This window comes from Zosterops lateralis (assembly GCF_965231275.1).
Source record: "Zosterops lateralis genome assembly, chromosome: 14".
Lineage (NCBI taxonomy): Eukaryota > Metazoa > Chordata > Aves > Passeriformes > Zosteropidae > Zosterops > Zosterops lateralis.
Window position 1 is genome coordinate 15,137,091 of NC_139774.1, and position 11,271 is coordinate 15,148,361.

At 64.6% G+C, this 11,271-nt stretch overlaps 5 protein-coding genes across 5 annotated transcripts; 1 reads left to right on the plus strand and 4 right to left on the minus strand.

Annotated features, from left to right (window-relative positions):
- Positions 1-22: 22 nt before the first annotated feature.
- On the minus strand, positions 23-2,554 carry RAB24 (RAB24, member RAS oncogene family). The gene is made up of 8 exons (XM_083871640.1): positions 2,422-2,554; positions 1,996-2,064; positions 1,806-1,884; positions 1,617-1,684; positions 1,417-1,516; positions 1,032-1,082; positions 869-931; positions 23-431 (listed from the first exon to the last, which is right to left on the minus strand). Exons 1-8 carry the CDS (start codon positions 2,536-2,538, stop codon positions 367-369), a joined length of 612 nt encoding a protein of 203 aa, XP_083727766.1. The 5' UTR covers positions 2,539-2,554; the 3' UTR covers positions 23-366.
- A 107-nt stretch (positions 2,555-2,661) lies between these two features.
- On the plus strand, positions 2,662-4,416 carry PRELID1 (PRELI domain containing 1). The gene is made up of 5 exons (XM_083871639.1): positions 2,662-2,821; positions 3,088-3,313; positions 3,394-3,507; positions 3,702-3,780; positions 4,143-4,416. The coding sequence occupies exons 1-5, from the start codon at positions 2,730-2,732 to the stop codon at positions 4,277-4,279; spliced, it is 648 nt and encodes a 215-aa protein (XP_083727765.1). The 5' UTR covers positions 2,662-2,729; the 3' UTR covers positions 4,280-4,416.
- Positions 4,417-4,542: 126 nt separating this feature from the next.
- On the minus strand, positions 4,543-5,971 carry MXD3 (MAX dimerization protein 3). Its single transcript, XM_083872040.1, has 5 exons — positions 5,765-5,971; positions 5,650-5,679; positions 5,436-5,550; positions 5,172-5,337; positions 4,543-5,091 (listed from the first exon to the last, which is right to left on the minus strand). Exons 1-5 carry the CDS (start codon positions 5,917-5,919, stop codon positions 4,982-4,984), a joined length of 576 nt encoding a protein of 191 aa, XP_083728166.1. The 5' UTR covers positions 5,920-5,971; the 3' UTR covers positions 4,543-4,981.
- Positions 5,972-6,555: 584 nt separating this feature from the next.
- Positions 6,556-8,012, minus strand: LOC310915298 (lateral signaling target protein 2 homolog). Its single transcript, XM_083872082.1, has 5 exons — positions 7,770-8,012; positions 7,580-7,693; positions 7,334-7,432; positions 7,084-7,196; positions 6,556-7,003 (listed from the first exon to the last, which is right to left on the minus strand). Exons 1-5 carry the CDS (start codon positions 7,918-7,920, stop codon positions 6,872-6,874), a joined length of 609 nt encoding a protein of 202 aa, XP_083728208.1. The 5' UTR covers positions 7,921-8,012; the 3' UTR covers positions 6,556-6,871.
- LOC310915006 (lateral signaling target protein 2 homolog) lies at positions 7,920-10,041 on the minus strand (the record flags this gene model as incomplete). Its single annotated transcript, XM_083871522.1, has 9 exons — positions 7,920-7,946; positions 7,996-8,251; positions 8,334-8,435; positions 8,554-8,643; positions 8,726-8,815; positions 8,897-9,099; positions 9,175-9,312; positions 9,387-9,527; positions 10,000-10,041. The coding sequence occupies 9 exons, from the start codon at positions 10,039-10,041 to the stop codon at positions 7,920-7,922; spliced, it is 1,089 nt and encodes a 362-aa protein (XP_083727648.1).
- Positions 10,042-11,271: the final 1,230 nt, after the last annotated feature.

Sequence of the window (11,271 nt, forward strand, 5' to 3'; positions counted from 1 at the left end):
GCCTCGTGTGCAGGGCTACGGCTCAGACCACAACGCGTTTTATTTACATTGTACACCCCGAGAGAAGACGCTTAAATAAATTTGCAAAGAACCAAGCATCTCTGAGAGAATAAGTTACTGGCCACCGCTGGGCCACCACAGCTCCCACAAATGCCACAGGTGGCAGGGAGGGGGTTCCCAGGGTGACAAGTCCATGATTCCCAGCACTGCATGGCAGCCCTGTGCCGCAGTGTGTCAGGAGAGCAGTCTGTGGGCTGTGCTGCAGACAGGCCCCAACAGTTAAAACACAGCAGGTAAAAAACAGGAGGAGTCCGACACACGCCAGCTGCCCGTCCAGCAGCAGCAATTCCCTTTTGGCACAGGGGCTCAGTGGTGGCAGCAGCTGTAGAAGTAGGGGCTGTTCCTCTGGCTCAGGTTGACACCCTTGTCCTCTGGAAGAGAGCAGGAGTGGCAGGCTGCTGGCATGTCCACACCACCAAAGCTGCTGGTCCCAGCTATGGGCCCCGGCAGGTCCCCTGGGGAGGGTTTGGTGCCCCGTGGAGAAGCGGCGAGGTTTGGAGTCATGGCACAGCCAGGCTGAGCAGGCCTGGGCAGGCCTGGTGCAGAGCTGAGCCAGTCCTGCAGCCCAGCGGGGCTCCTGCCTCCCAGCTGCCAAGGGCCACCATGACCCAGCTGGGTGGATGTGCTGAGCCTGGCCTGAGCAGGCATGAGGATGCAGTGATGGAACTCAAACTCCATGAGACAATCCCTGGCACGGAGCCTCAACAGCCCCAAGGGAAGCCCTGCCAGACCCCCAGAGCTCATACCCTGCACCCAGAGGCACAGGAAAGGGTGTCTGGGGAAGGACAGGTCCTGCCTACTCACTCACCTGTCATCACCTGGAAGGCAGAGAAGTTGACATAGTCCTCAGCCACCTTTTGGAACAGCTCATCTGGGGGGAGCAGAGGCGTGGCAGGTGTGGGTGTCCCCCTGCCAGGCAGAGCCCCCAGCCCTGCTCAGCCAGGACACAGCCCCAGCAAAGAGCTACTCACCCACGCTCTGGCCCGTTTTACTGGAGGTCTCAAAGAGGTCTGCCTTGATCTCTGAAATGAGGGCCCAGGTTAGCACTTGCTGCAGGTGCTCCATGGGCTTGTCTGCCCCCAGAGTCACCCCTTGGGCACAGCTCCTGACATGGGGCTGGCAGAGACCCAGGGCAGAGCTCCCGGCCCCTTGCCCAGCTGGCCATGTGCCTGCCCATGTCAGGACATGCTGTGCCCAGGGATGTCCCTGGCAGAGGTGGTGACCCTGGTGCCATTGGACCCACTGTGGGCCCGCGGCAAGGACAGAGCTCCTCGTGTGGATGCAGCAGCCCAATCCTCCCTCACTTCCCACCCACTCAATGCCCATGAGCCTGGAAAGAGCCAGCACCAGCTGTACCGTCAGCATAGTCCTGCACATCGTGGAAGTCAACCCCCCTCTTCCTCCTGTCCTCCTCCAGCAGGTCGCTCTTGGTGCCACACAGATAGATCCGGCAGCCCTGGGGCAGGAAAAGGGTTGGGACAGGGCTGTGTCCACGTCCCCACCATCAGCACCCCTTGTCCTGTGCCGAGGCTTCACAGCCCCCTGGCCCCCCGTACCTCCTCACAGTTCTGCAGCTCGTTCACCCAGAACTTGGCTCGCTGAAAACTGCCACCATCGGTGAGATCTGGGGAGAGGAATCAGTGCCTGCTCTCACTGTTCCTCAGTGCCCAACCCACTGGTGCCATCACCACCCCAGCCCGGGACCTTTGGAGCCGCCGGCTCCTTCCCATTCCCCGTGCCTTTACCGTAGCAGACGACGGCAGCCCGGGCTCCCCGGTAGTAGATGCGGCTCATGGCCTCATAGCGCTCCGAGCCCGCCGTGTCCTGGGGGCGACAGGGGAGCAGGTGACAGGGCTCGGAGGGTCTCAGGGGTCCCTCAGGGGGTGGCCGGGGATGTCAGCGCGGCACCGGCACAGCCCTCGCCCCCGCACTTACCCAGATGCCCAGGGTCACTGTCTGGTCCCCCACGGTCATCACCTTGGCCACAAAAGCGGCTCCGATCGTCTGCAAGCGAAGCGAGAGGAGCGGTGGGAACCGGCCCGGGGATGCGGGGGCACCCGGCCTGTGAACAGGGTGGAAACCGGCGCGGGGACAGGGGGGAATTCACCCCGGGGCGTGCGGAAGGAGGGCGAGGAACGAGGGGAACGAGCCGCGGGCGCGGGAGGGATGCGGCGGGTCCCAGCCCGGACAGAGGGGACAACACGAGGGGGACAAGACGTGGGTGGCAGCACCCCGGGGACACGGCGCGGTGACCACGGGCAGGACGCGGGGGTGACACGAGAGGGGCTCATCCCGGGGAGGCTCGGGAGACACGGGGGCGGGGCCCATCCCGGGGCCGCGAGGGGCCGGTGTGTCACTCACGTTCTGGTAGGGCCCGGCGCGGAAGCGGCCGTGCGCGCAGCGCTCCACCAGGCTGCTCTTGCCCACCCCCTCCTGCCCCAGCAGCACCACCTTGGCGTCCACCCGCCGCCCGCTCATCCTGGCGCCGCCGCCGCCGCGGGGCGGGGCCGCACCGGGCGGGGCGGGTCCGGAACCGAGCGGGGCGTGGCCGGAAGCGGGCGGGGCGGGGCCGGAAGTGCGCAGCGCGGAGCGGAAGCGCGCGGCGGGGCGGGGCGCGCGGGCCGCATGGCGGCGGCCCTGCAGGCGCTGCGGGCCTGAGCGGCGGCCCCATGGGGAAATACTGCGCCAGCCTGGGCGTCCTCAAGGGGCCCTGGGACCAGGTGTTCGCCGCCTTCTGGCAGCGCTACCCCAACCCCTACAGGTGCGCCCGGGCCCGCCCCGGCCCCCCGCCCCCTTCCGCCGCCCCGGTCCCACCCGGGATCGGTGCCGCCCCCCGTCCTCAGCCCGGCGCTGTCCCCGGGGGTCCCGCGGGCTCCGGCCTTCGGGGATGGGTGTCCCGCACCGCCCGTGCCCAGCGGGCAGTCGCTTCCTCCCCTCCCTTAATCCCAGTCATCAGTTCCTGACGATTCCCGGCCCCGGGAGAGAGTTGGCGAGGAGCGGGGCTTGATGTTTTCTTCCCCGTTTTAGCAAACATGTCCTGACCGAAGACATCGTGCACCGGGAGGTGACGCCGGACCACAAGCTGCTCTCTCGGCGGCTCCTGACCAAGACCAACCGGATGCCGCGCTGGGCAGAGCGTTTCTTCCCAGCCAATGTCGCCCACTCCGTCTACATCCTGGAGGACTCTATCGTGGACCCCAAGAACCGAACCATGACCACATTCACCTGGAACATCAACCACGCTCGTCTGATGGTAGGTGCTGCTGCCGGGTGGGGATGTAGGGGGATGGAGGGGACGCGGCAGCGCCCACGGCCGGGCTGTGCCTCCTGCAGGTGGTGGAGGAGCGCTGCGAGTACCGGGTGAACCCCGAGAACAGCAACTGGACCGAGGTCAAGCGGGAAGCCTGGGTCTCCTCCAGCCTGTTTGGCGTCTCGCGGGCCATCCAGGTGAGCTCAAGCAGCAAAGCCACTGCTCCTCCCTGCTCTACCCTTTCCTTGTGCTGGTTTTTACACTTTCCCTTTGTTCCCCCCTCCATCCTCAGTGAGCTCTTGAGGCACCAGAACCATCACTGTGACAGTAACTGTGACTTTTCAAGCTGTGTGTGACAGGGCTCACACCTTCACTGACGTTTCCCTTGCAGGAGTTTGGTCTGGCCAGGTTCAAAAGCAACGTGACCAAGAGCACTAAGGGATTTGAATACGTGCTAGCAAGAATGCAAGGTGGGCACCAAAGGCAGGCTGGGTCTCTTGGAGTTAGAGGTCACACTGGGAACACTCCAGTCCACGGGCAGGCTGTGGCTTGAACTAATGACTGTGAAATCCTCACCCTTTGCCCCGTGTCTTGGCACAGCCTGCTCTTCCTGAGTGGGGCAGGCCAGCAGTGATTGCAGGGCTGGGTGAGGGTGGAGCACAGGCAGGAGGAGACGGAACATGGCAACAGTCACGTGCCTGTGGTTCCCCTTTTGCGACGTGCCCTGACGTGCTGGGGTCAGGCTCATCTTCCTCCCTGTGTGGGGAAGTGCCTCAGTGGCAGGGCCGGTCTGGCCGGCACTCCCGTGGGGTTAATGGCTTCCCTGTTGTAGGAGAAGCTCCATCCAAAACACTGGTGGAGACAGCCAAGGAAGCCACTGAGAAAGCCAAGGAAACAGCTCTGGCTGCTACAGAGAAAGCCAAGGACCTGGCAAGCAAGGCAGCCACCAAGAAGAAGCAGTACGTGTGAGGGGCCAGCTGCACCAGGACAGATAGGAGACTCCTTAGATTTTATATTTTTAAAGAAACTGTATTAAGTCTGACAATCAGCTGCTGTTTGACCCTTTCTGAGATGTAATTATCATTAAAGAATCTACTCCCACCTCTGATTTGGCTGAGGCTGGCCTGGCTTGAGCAGAGCCCAGCACTGCTCTGTGCTCTGGGGGTCCAGCCCTCTGCAGGGAAGACACAGGCCAGGGTTTTACCAAGTGCCTTTACTATAAAGTGTCGGGTCTGTACAAGAGAGCGGGGTGACTGCTGGGAGCACGAAGAGAGATTGCTTAATGCACTTGTTTCCCCTTCCTGGCGCTCCAGGGGCAGGAGAGCCTTCCTGTAGTTGTGTCTGCAGTGGGCAGCACCGCCCCAAACCCACACCAGACAGCCCCTCAGACTGCCCAGGGGTGCACAGGGGGAGGCATGAGAGTGTCCTCAGTGACAGCTGGGCCTTCTTCCAGCACCTCTTCCAGTGCCTCGTGGTGCACACAGGTGCCACAGTGCAGTGCCAGCCCCATGCACCCAGTGCCACAGCCAGTGCCACCAGCTGTGGGGGGTAAAGCTGGACTCGTGTCCCCCCTGTGGCCCCTTACCCTGGCAGCTGTGATGAGGCTGGCCGAGGCTGGGTTTCCAGCAGGAGGGAGGCAGGCAGGCAGTGCAGGGAAGGCAGAGGGCGCCGTCAGGATGCGGGGCTGTGGGGGCTGGAGTAGCTGTGGTCCCTCCCGGTGCCAAAGCTGGGCAGCAGGTCCCCGCTGAACACCACACCATCCACCTCTACCTCGGCATCCTCTGGGCACGGGGGGAAGGCCAGGTCAGGCCCTTGGCTACTTTTTCTCCCCTCCCCACTCGCGTTCTTTCCTCTTTCTTACCTTCCTCGGAGGGCTCTGAGAGCTGGGACGAGTCCAGGCTGTCGGCCCGTGCCCGTTCCCCATCAGTGGGCAGGAGCAGCAATTCCAGCCGCCGCTGCAGGCTCCGCTGCCGGTCCCGCAGCCGGTCCTTGGCCCTTCGTGCCCTCAGTTCCTGCTCCTGGAGCCTCTGTGGGGACCCGGTGAGCCATGAACGGGGGCTGAGCTGGGCGGCCCTGTTGCCACACAGGACCTCCCGAGCGATGCCGGGGCTATCACCCCCCTCACCTGGATGTGAAGCCGAGCACGGTGCAGAAGGCTCAGCGTGGTGGAACGGGACGGCCCCGCGCCCACCGGAACCTGCTGCTTCAGCCGCTCCAGGCAGCACCGGAGCTGAGCTCTCCTGCGGCCGGGCAGGGGGGGAACAACACGGGGGTCAGACACAGAGAGCCACGGGCTCCACCAGCCCCTGCCCCACCGCTCTCCCCCTACGCCCCCATACCTGTGCTTCTCCAGCGCGTTGTGCACCGACCTGCGGAAGAGACCCGGGTGATCAGCACCGCCGCCACCCACCGCCGCCATCCATCCACCCACCCATCCATTCGCCCAGCGCTCACCGGACGCTGCCCACGGCCCGGCGCGACGGCGCGGGGCAGAGAGCGGCGTAGCCGTGCTCGGCCCCAGCCAGGCCGAGCGGGTGGCGGTGCTGGCGGTGCTCCAGGAACTCGGCCGCCTGGAGCAGCACCTGGATGCTGCTGGCCGCGGGCTCCATGGCGGGAGGCGGGGGGGGGCGCCGAGAGCCGCGCGCTCATTGGCTGCGGGGCGCCCCGCGCCGCTGACGTCACCTCGGCGGGCAAACAAATTCAGGCGGGAAAGCGCGTGCTTCAAATTTGAATCGGCGGGAGGGGATGGCGCGGGACACGCCCCCAACAGGCCACGCCTCCTGTGCAGACCACGCCCCTGACGGCATTTAATCCATTTTCGCTCGAGGCCACGCCCCCGTCCCCTCCAGCCACGCCCCCGGGAAAGGTGCCCCCGTGCCCGTGTCCGCCCGTGTGCGCGCCCGGTGACGCGCCCATCCGAGCCGGGCGGGAGCGCGCACGCCCTGCTGTCCCCAGCCCCTCAGCCCACGCCCCACCGAGTCCACGGGTGTCCTCAGACTGGCCGCGCCCACCGTCCCAGCGCCACACGGCCCAGACAGACGGGTTTATCGCTTTATTAAAATCCATCGGGTGGAGGCGATAGGGAGGGAAGGGGAGCGCCGGGCCCCAGGTCCCGGGCACGGCCCGGCACGGGCGGCCCCGGGGCACCCGCTGTCATGTGAGGGCTGTTTGCACCTTCTCAGGCCAGGCCCCGGGGGGAGACTCTGCCCCGGGCCCAACAGCAGCCAAAGTTCACCTGAAAAAAAACCACCACGAAGCACATTTCCAGCCGGGGGGCAGGTGCACGGCAGCAGCAGGCAGCTCACCAAAAGCAGAGCAGGCCACGGTGCACCAGGAGAGGCGGTCCTGCGCCCACTATCACTCCCTATGGGCTGCCACCCTGTGTGGGGTCCTGCCCCTGTGCATCGGGGAGAAGCCTAACACCATCTGGGGGGGTCCTGCCGCCACGCCCACCAAGTTCTGAGGAGAGTCAGGGGGCCGAGGTGCTGCCCGGCAGCCCCAGAGCGGCCCTGGGCACCCAGCTGTGCGGCATCCTCTGACGCAAATCTGGCAGAAGGGCTCTCACTGGCTCCTGGTACAGCGGGACGTGGGCGGGAGGTGTGTGGTGTAGCAGTGGGTGCAGACTCGTACGGGTTTGGCCTGGCCATAGTGGGGCAGCACTGCGGTATTGGGTGAGCAGCGGGCACAGAAGATCTGCCGGGAGACCAGAGAGGGGCTGAGCAGAGCTGAGTTCCCCGGGGAACCCCACACGCTCCATCCCAGGCCTGTCCTACCTTCCCACAGCTGCGGCAGTGGTGCCGGCGGCGCAGCAGGGTGAAGGGCGAGCGGCAGGCCGAGCACTGGCTGCACGTGCTGTCCGGCACCCACTCGGGCAGGTGGCGGGCACCTGCTGGGCAAAACACATTGGTACAAGCCCCTCAGCCTGGCTCCCCTCACAGCCAGACCCACTAAGGCAGGATGGGGCAGGATCAGCTCCTGCCTCACACCCTGCCCCAGAGCCATGGCACCTGGGCAGCCCCTTACCTGCCCTCCGGAGCCTGGCAGCCTCTGCAGGGCTGGAGCACAGTGGGCAGTCAGCCACACGAGGAGCATCTGTCACACAGGAGTCACCCTCTTTCTCTTCTGTGGGGACAAGGGTTGTGGTCCAGCCAAGCTGGAGCTGGGCGGGCACGTTTTTCCCAAGCCTAGGGCTGTGGCCTTGTCTCACCAGGGATGGGCAATGGGCAGGGCAGAGAGGAGCAGTCCCACATGTCCCTGGGGATTACTCACTGCTGTCACTCTGCTCCTCTGAGGGCTCCGCCTGCGAGCACACAATCTTGAAGACCGTTTTCAAGATGCTTCTCATGTCGCTGGCAAAGTTTGTCTGGAGCTGATCAGCCACCCCTGCACAGGAGGGTGAGGGGTCAGGAGGGTGCTGGAGGGACCAGGGTGGTGGGGGATTGGCTTGGGGGTTACTCACCTGAGATGCAGACGAAGAGGGTGTGCAGCATGTCCTTGGTGCTGCTGTAGCGGGAGCGCAGCTCCAGGCAGCGGGAACCTGGGCTGGCATCAACCCCCATCCCTGGGCTGCTCCCAAGGGGCTGGGGGTTGCGTAGGGGGGAGGTGAGCATTACACCAGAGATGGTATGAGATATCCCTGTCCCAGTGGACAGGGATTTGCCATCCTGGTCCTGTTCCCTGCCCGCCGCACACTCCTGCTGCCAATTGGTGCCCAGGTCACCCACTGCACTGGGGGATCCCAGTCGTGTCGTGCAGATGGGGGGTGGTTGGGTGGCATTAGGGACCTCCAGAGGACTGAAGGGAGCAGGGGGCTCCACGCTGGGCACAGCTGCCCCCCAAGCTGGGGTGGCATCTGGACTGCAGGGATCCTCCTGCTCAGCTGTGCACAGGCTCCTCTCCAGCAGGAAGAGCTCCTCTGCTGACAGCACCCGCAACAGGTCCCTGCAGTGAGACATCAACATCAGCCCCATGTCACGGCCCCACTGCTGCCCCACAGCCCCACCCATCACCCCCCACTGCACACCTGATCTTCTTCAGGAGGTTGTAGAAGGGGCTGAACACCCGGGACATCTCCTCAGGGCTCCGCTCCAGGCTGAGGGGACCCTCGGGGTAGATGAGGAGACCACTGTGAGGGGACAGAGCCCAGCTCATGTCAGGGGTTGCCTGGGACCCCAACTCCCCATGGGGAGAAGGGGCTGGTACAGGGCAGGGAACATACCCCCTTCTGCAGAGGCTGCACCCACCTGATAATGGCCAGGCGAGGGATGGTGAACATCAGCAGTGGTTCATAGCCATCAATCATCTCCTGGTTTAGGTAGCCCAGGTGCAGGGCTCTGGGGACACACAGACACCCCTACAGTGGATCTGAGCCTAGGGATAGTGCCCATCCTTGACACAACAGTGTCCCTCACTCACCTCTCCACTGTCTCACAGAAGAGCACGATGATCTCCTGCTGCCTGTAGATCTCATCAGGAGACTTCACTGCCACCAGCGAGGACACGTAGCTGGAGAGATGGGGAGACTGTGAGGGCCCTACAGTCCTGGCACAGCCCCCATGACCCCAGCACCCTAACCCTGCCCCTTACCTCAGCTCAAACTCTGCAAACAGCCTGTCAAATTGGATGAGCACAGTCCGAACAGCCTCTGGGTAGGAGTTGGGTTGGCTCAGGCTTTGCTCCCGCAGCACTGTCCGGACCAGCTCCAGGCTGCACAGCAGATTCCTGGCCTTGGGCCGCAGCTGTGCCCCATCCGACTCCTCCATCTCCAGGAAGGTCCCAGCCAAGAGACACTGCCGGGACAGGGACTGTCAGCAGCCAGCACCCGAGGCAATGCCATGGTGGGATGTCCATCACCCCGGGCTCACCTCAGCAGCAAACAGCATGTGGTTCCCCAAATTGTCCACTAAGAGCTCCTCGGGGAACTTGACCAGGTAGTCGCGGCTGTGGCGCTGTGTGGGGATGCACTCCTCCATGATCCGCTCCAGGACGCCCAGCAGGTGAGCCTGGGGAAGGCAGGGGTGTCACCCGGAGCTTCCCGGGGGGGACAGAGTCACACCGGGACCCGGCTGCCCCGTACCTGGCTGAGGTGGAGCTGGTTGAGCAGCACCAGGTACTGCTGGGGATCCAGTTCGGCATCCAGCCCGTTGATCTCGGCCACCACCCGTGTCACCCTCTCGTCGGCAAAGAAGAACTGGGAGAGCAGCCGCGGGTCGGAGCGCTGCGGGAAGAGCAGAGGGGCGATGCTGGGGCCATCCCGCATCTCCACGCGCTGCTTCAGCGGGATCCCAAATCTCCCATTCCGCAGTCGCGGAGGGATCGTGCCCCATGGATTCACAAACACCTTTTCGAGCAGGTACGTGGGACGTCCCACGGCAACTCTGACTCCTCCCGGGGAGCGCCGCCCTCCCCACCCACCCGTGCCTCAGTTTCCCTGGGGGCAGAGCAGGATGAACAAGCTCAGCCGCATCACGGCAGCTTTGGCACCGATCCGTGCGTGGCCGTAAACACCGGGAAAAGTCCTCCGGAGTCCCCCCCGCTTCCTCCTCCCGCTCCACCACGAGGGACCCCCGCCGCCCCCCTTGAGCCCGGGATCCCCGGAGCCCCTGGATCGCCCCGACGGGGACCGTCCGGTGGCTCCTCCGGTCCCGGGGGCAGGGACGGCTTTCCAGTGCGGCCCCCCCCGGTCTCACCTTGGGTCGGCGGAGCCAGCGGCGGAGGGCAGCGGGCAGCATGGCGCGTCCCGCAGCTCTGCCGCCGCCCGGCTCCCCGCGCCCGCCGCTCGCCCACGGGGCGGGTCGGCACCGGGCACCGCCCGCGGGGCGGATCGGAGCGGTGTCCGCCCAGTCCCGGCACCGGGACGGCCCGTCCGCTCCTCGACGGACCGGTTCTCTGTGATGGGAAGGGTGAGGGCGCGCCCGCCGTGGGGCGGAATGGGTTTCACCGCCGGCTTTCCTTCCCGGTCTAGGTTCCTGTCTCGAATTCCCGACTGCATCCCCGGCTGTCCCCCCTCGGTTCCTCTCTCCCCGCAGCCCAACTTTCCGGGGACGGGGGACCACCCCAGCGCTTCCCACAGTCTCCCCAGCATTCCCGGAGTGCTGGGGAACACCAGGAGAAGCACCCGCGGGCATCTTTACTGTGCGGGGCATGGGGTGCCGAGCGGGGCAGTGGGGAGGGGGTAAAGTGGCCCCTCGGTGGGACAAAGAAGAGGTCCCGGGGAGGTACTGGGGATATTGGGCACAGCAAACCGCCCCGGGCGTGCCAAAGGACGTGTTTGCTCCAGACCTGGCACTGCTGGCCACAGGATGTGGGTGCCGATAATTCAGGTGGCTGAGAGCCTAATGGGGTGGATTCATGGGTAAAAAATCCGTGGAGGGTTGTTGAACAAACACGGCGGCGGTACGTCCTCGGCCTCAGAAAGTCCCTGAGTCATGGCAGTGCCCGGGCTGTGCCAGACGGGTGCAGGTGTGGGGCTGGCCCCGCTGTTGGGGCTCCCTGTGTATCCCACGGATTCCGGCTCTGTTATCAGCCATGTCCTGGTTCCCATGGATGGGGATCCCTGTGCACACAGTGAGACTGGAGCTCTCCTTGTCCCACAGATCTGGGCACTACAATAAAAAGACATAAAGCTATTAGAGAGTGTCCGAAGGAGGTTGCAAGGAATCTAGAGGGGAAGTCGCATGAAAAGCTGCTGAAGTCCCTTGATCTGTTCAATCTGGAGAAGAGGAGACTGAGGAGAGGCCTAATTATGGGCTGCAGCTTCCTCAGGAGGGGCAGCCGAGGGCAGCTCCAATCTCTGCTCTCTGTGGTAGTAACAGGACCCGAGGGAATGGCTGGAGCCGTGTCAGGGGAACTTTAGATTGAATATTAGGAAAAGGTTCTTTGCCCAGAGAGTGGTTGGGCACTGAACAAGCTCCCCAGGGAAGTGGTCATGGTCCCAAGCCTGTCAGAGCTCCAGGAGCATT

Excerpts from the sequence above, each read along its gene's own strand:
- RAB24 (XM_083871640.1), bottom strand. The coding sequence starts at position 2,538 with ATGAGCGGGCGGCGGGTGGACGCCAAGGTGGTGCTGCTGGGGCAGGAG. Across the intron at positions 1,885-1,995 it reads CAGTGACCCTGGGCATCTGG|GACACGGCGGGCTCGGAGCG; the intron begins GTAAGTGCGGGG and ends TGTCGCCCCCAG. Across the intron at positions 1,517-1,616 it reads AGCTGCAGAACTGTGAGGAG|GGCTGCCGGATCTATCTGTG; the intron begins GTACGGGGGGCC and ends TTCCTGCCCCAG.
- LOC310915298 (XM_083872082.1), bottom strand. The coding sequence starts at position 7,920 with ATGCTCACCTCCCCCCTACGCAACCCCCAGCCCCTTGGGAGCAGCCCA. Across the intron at positions 7,433-7,579 it reads AGAGGAGCAGAGTGACAGCA|AAGAGAAAGAGGGTGACTCC; the intron begins GTGAGTAATCCC and ends TTGTCCCCACAG. Across the intron at positions 7,197-7,333 it reads TGCCAGGCTCCGGAGGGCAG|GTGCCCGCCACCTGCCCGAG; the intron begins GTAAGGGGCTGC and ends TTTGCCCAGCAG.
- PRELID1 (XM_083871639.1), top strand. The coding sequence starts at position 2,730 with ATGGGGAAATACTGCGCCAGCCTGGGCGTCCTCAAGGGGCCCTGGGAC. Across the intron at positions 3,314-3,393 it reads TCAACCACGCTCGTCTGATG|GTGGTGGAGGAGCGCTGCGA; the intron begins GTAGGTGCTGCT and ends TGCCTCCTGCAG. Across the intron at positions 3,508-3,701 it reads GCGTCTCGCGGGCCATCCAG|GAGTTTGGTCTGGCCAGGTT; the intron begins GTGAGCTCAAGC and ends TTTCCCTTGCAG.
- MXD3 (XM_083872040.1), bottom strand. The coding sequence starts at position 5,919 with ATGGAGCCCGCGGCCAGCAGCATCCAGGTGCTGCTCCAGGCGGCCGAG. Across the intron at positions 5,680-5,764 it reads CGGGCCGTGGGCAGCGTCCG|GTCGGTGCACAACGCGCTGG; the intron begins GTGAGCGCTGGG and ends TCTCTTCCGCAG. Across the intron at positions 5,092-5,171 it reads CTCAGAGCCCTCCGAGGAAG|AGGATGCCGAGGTAGAGGTG; the intron begins GTAAGAAAGAGG and ends CCCCGTGCCCAG.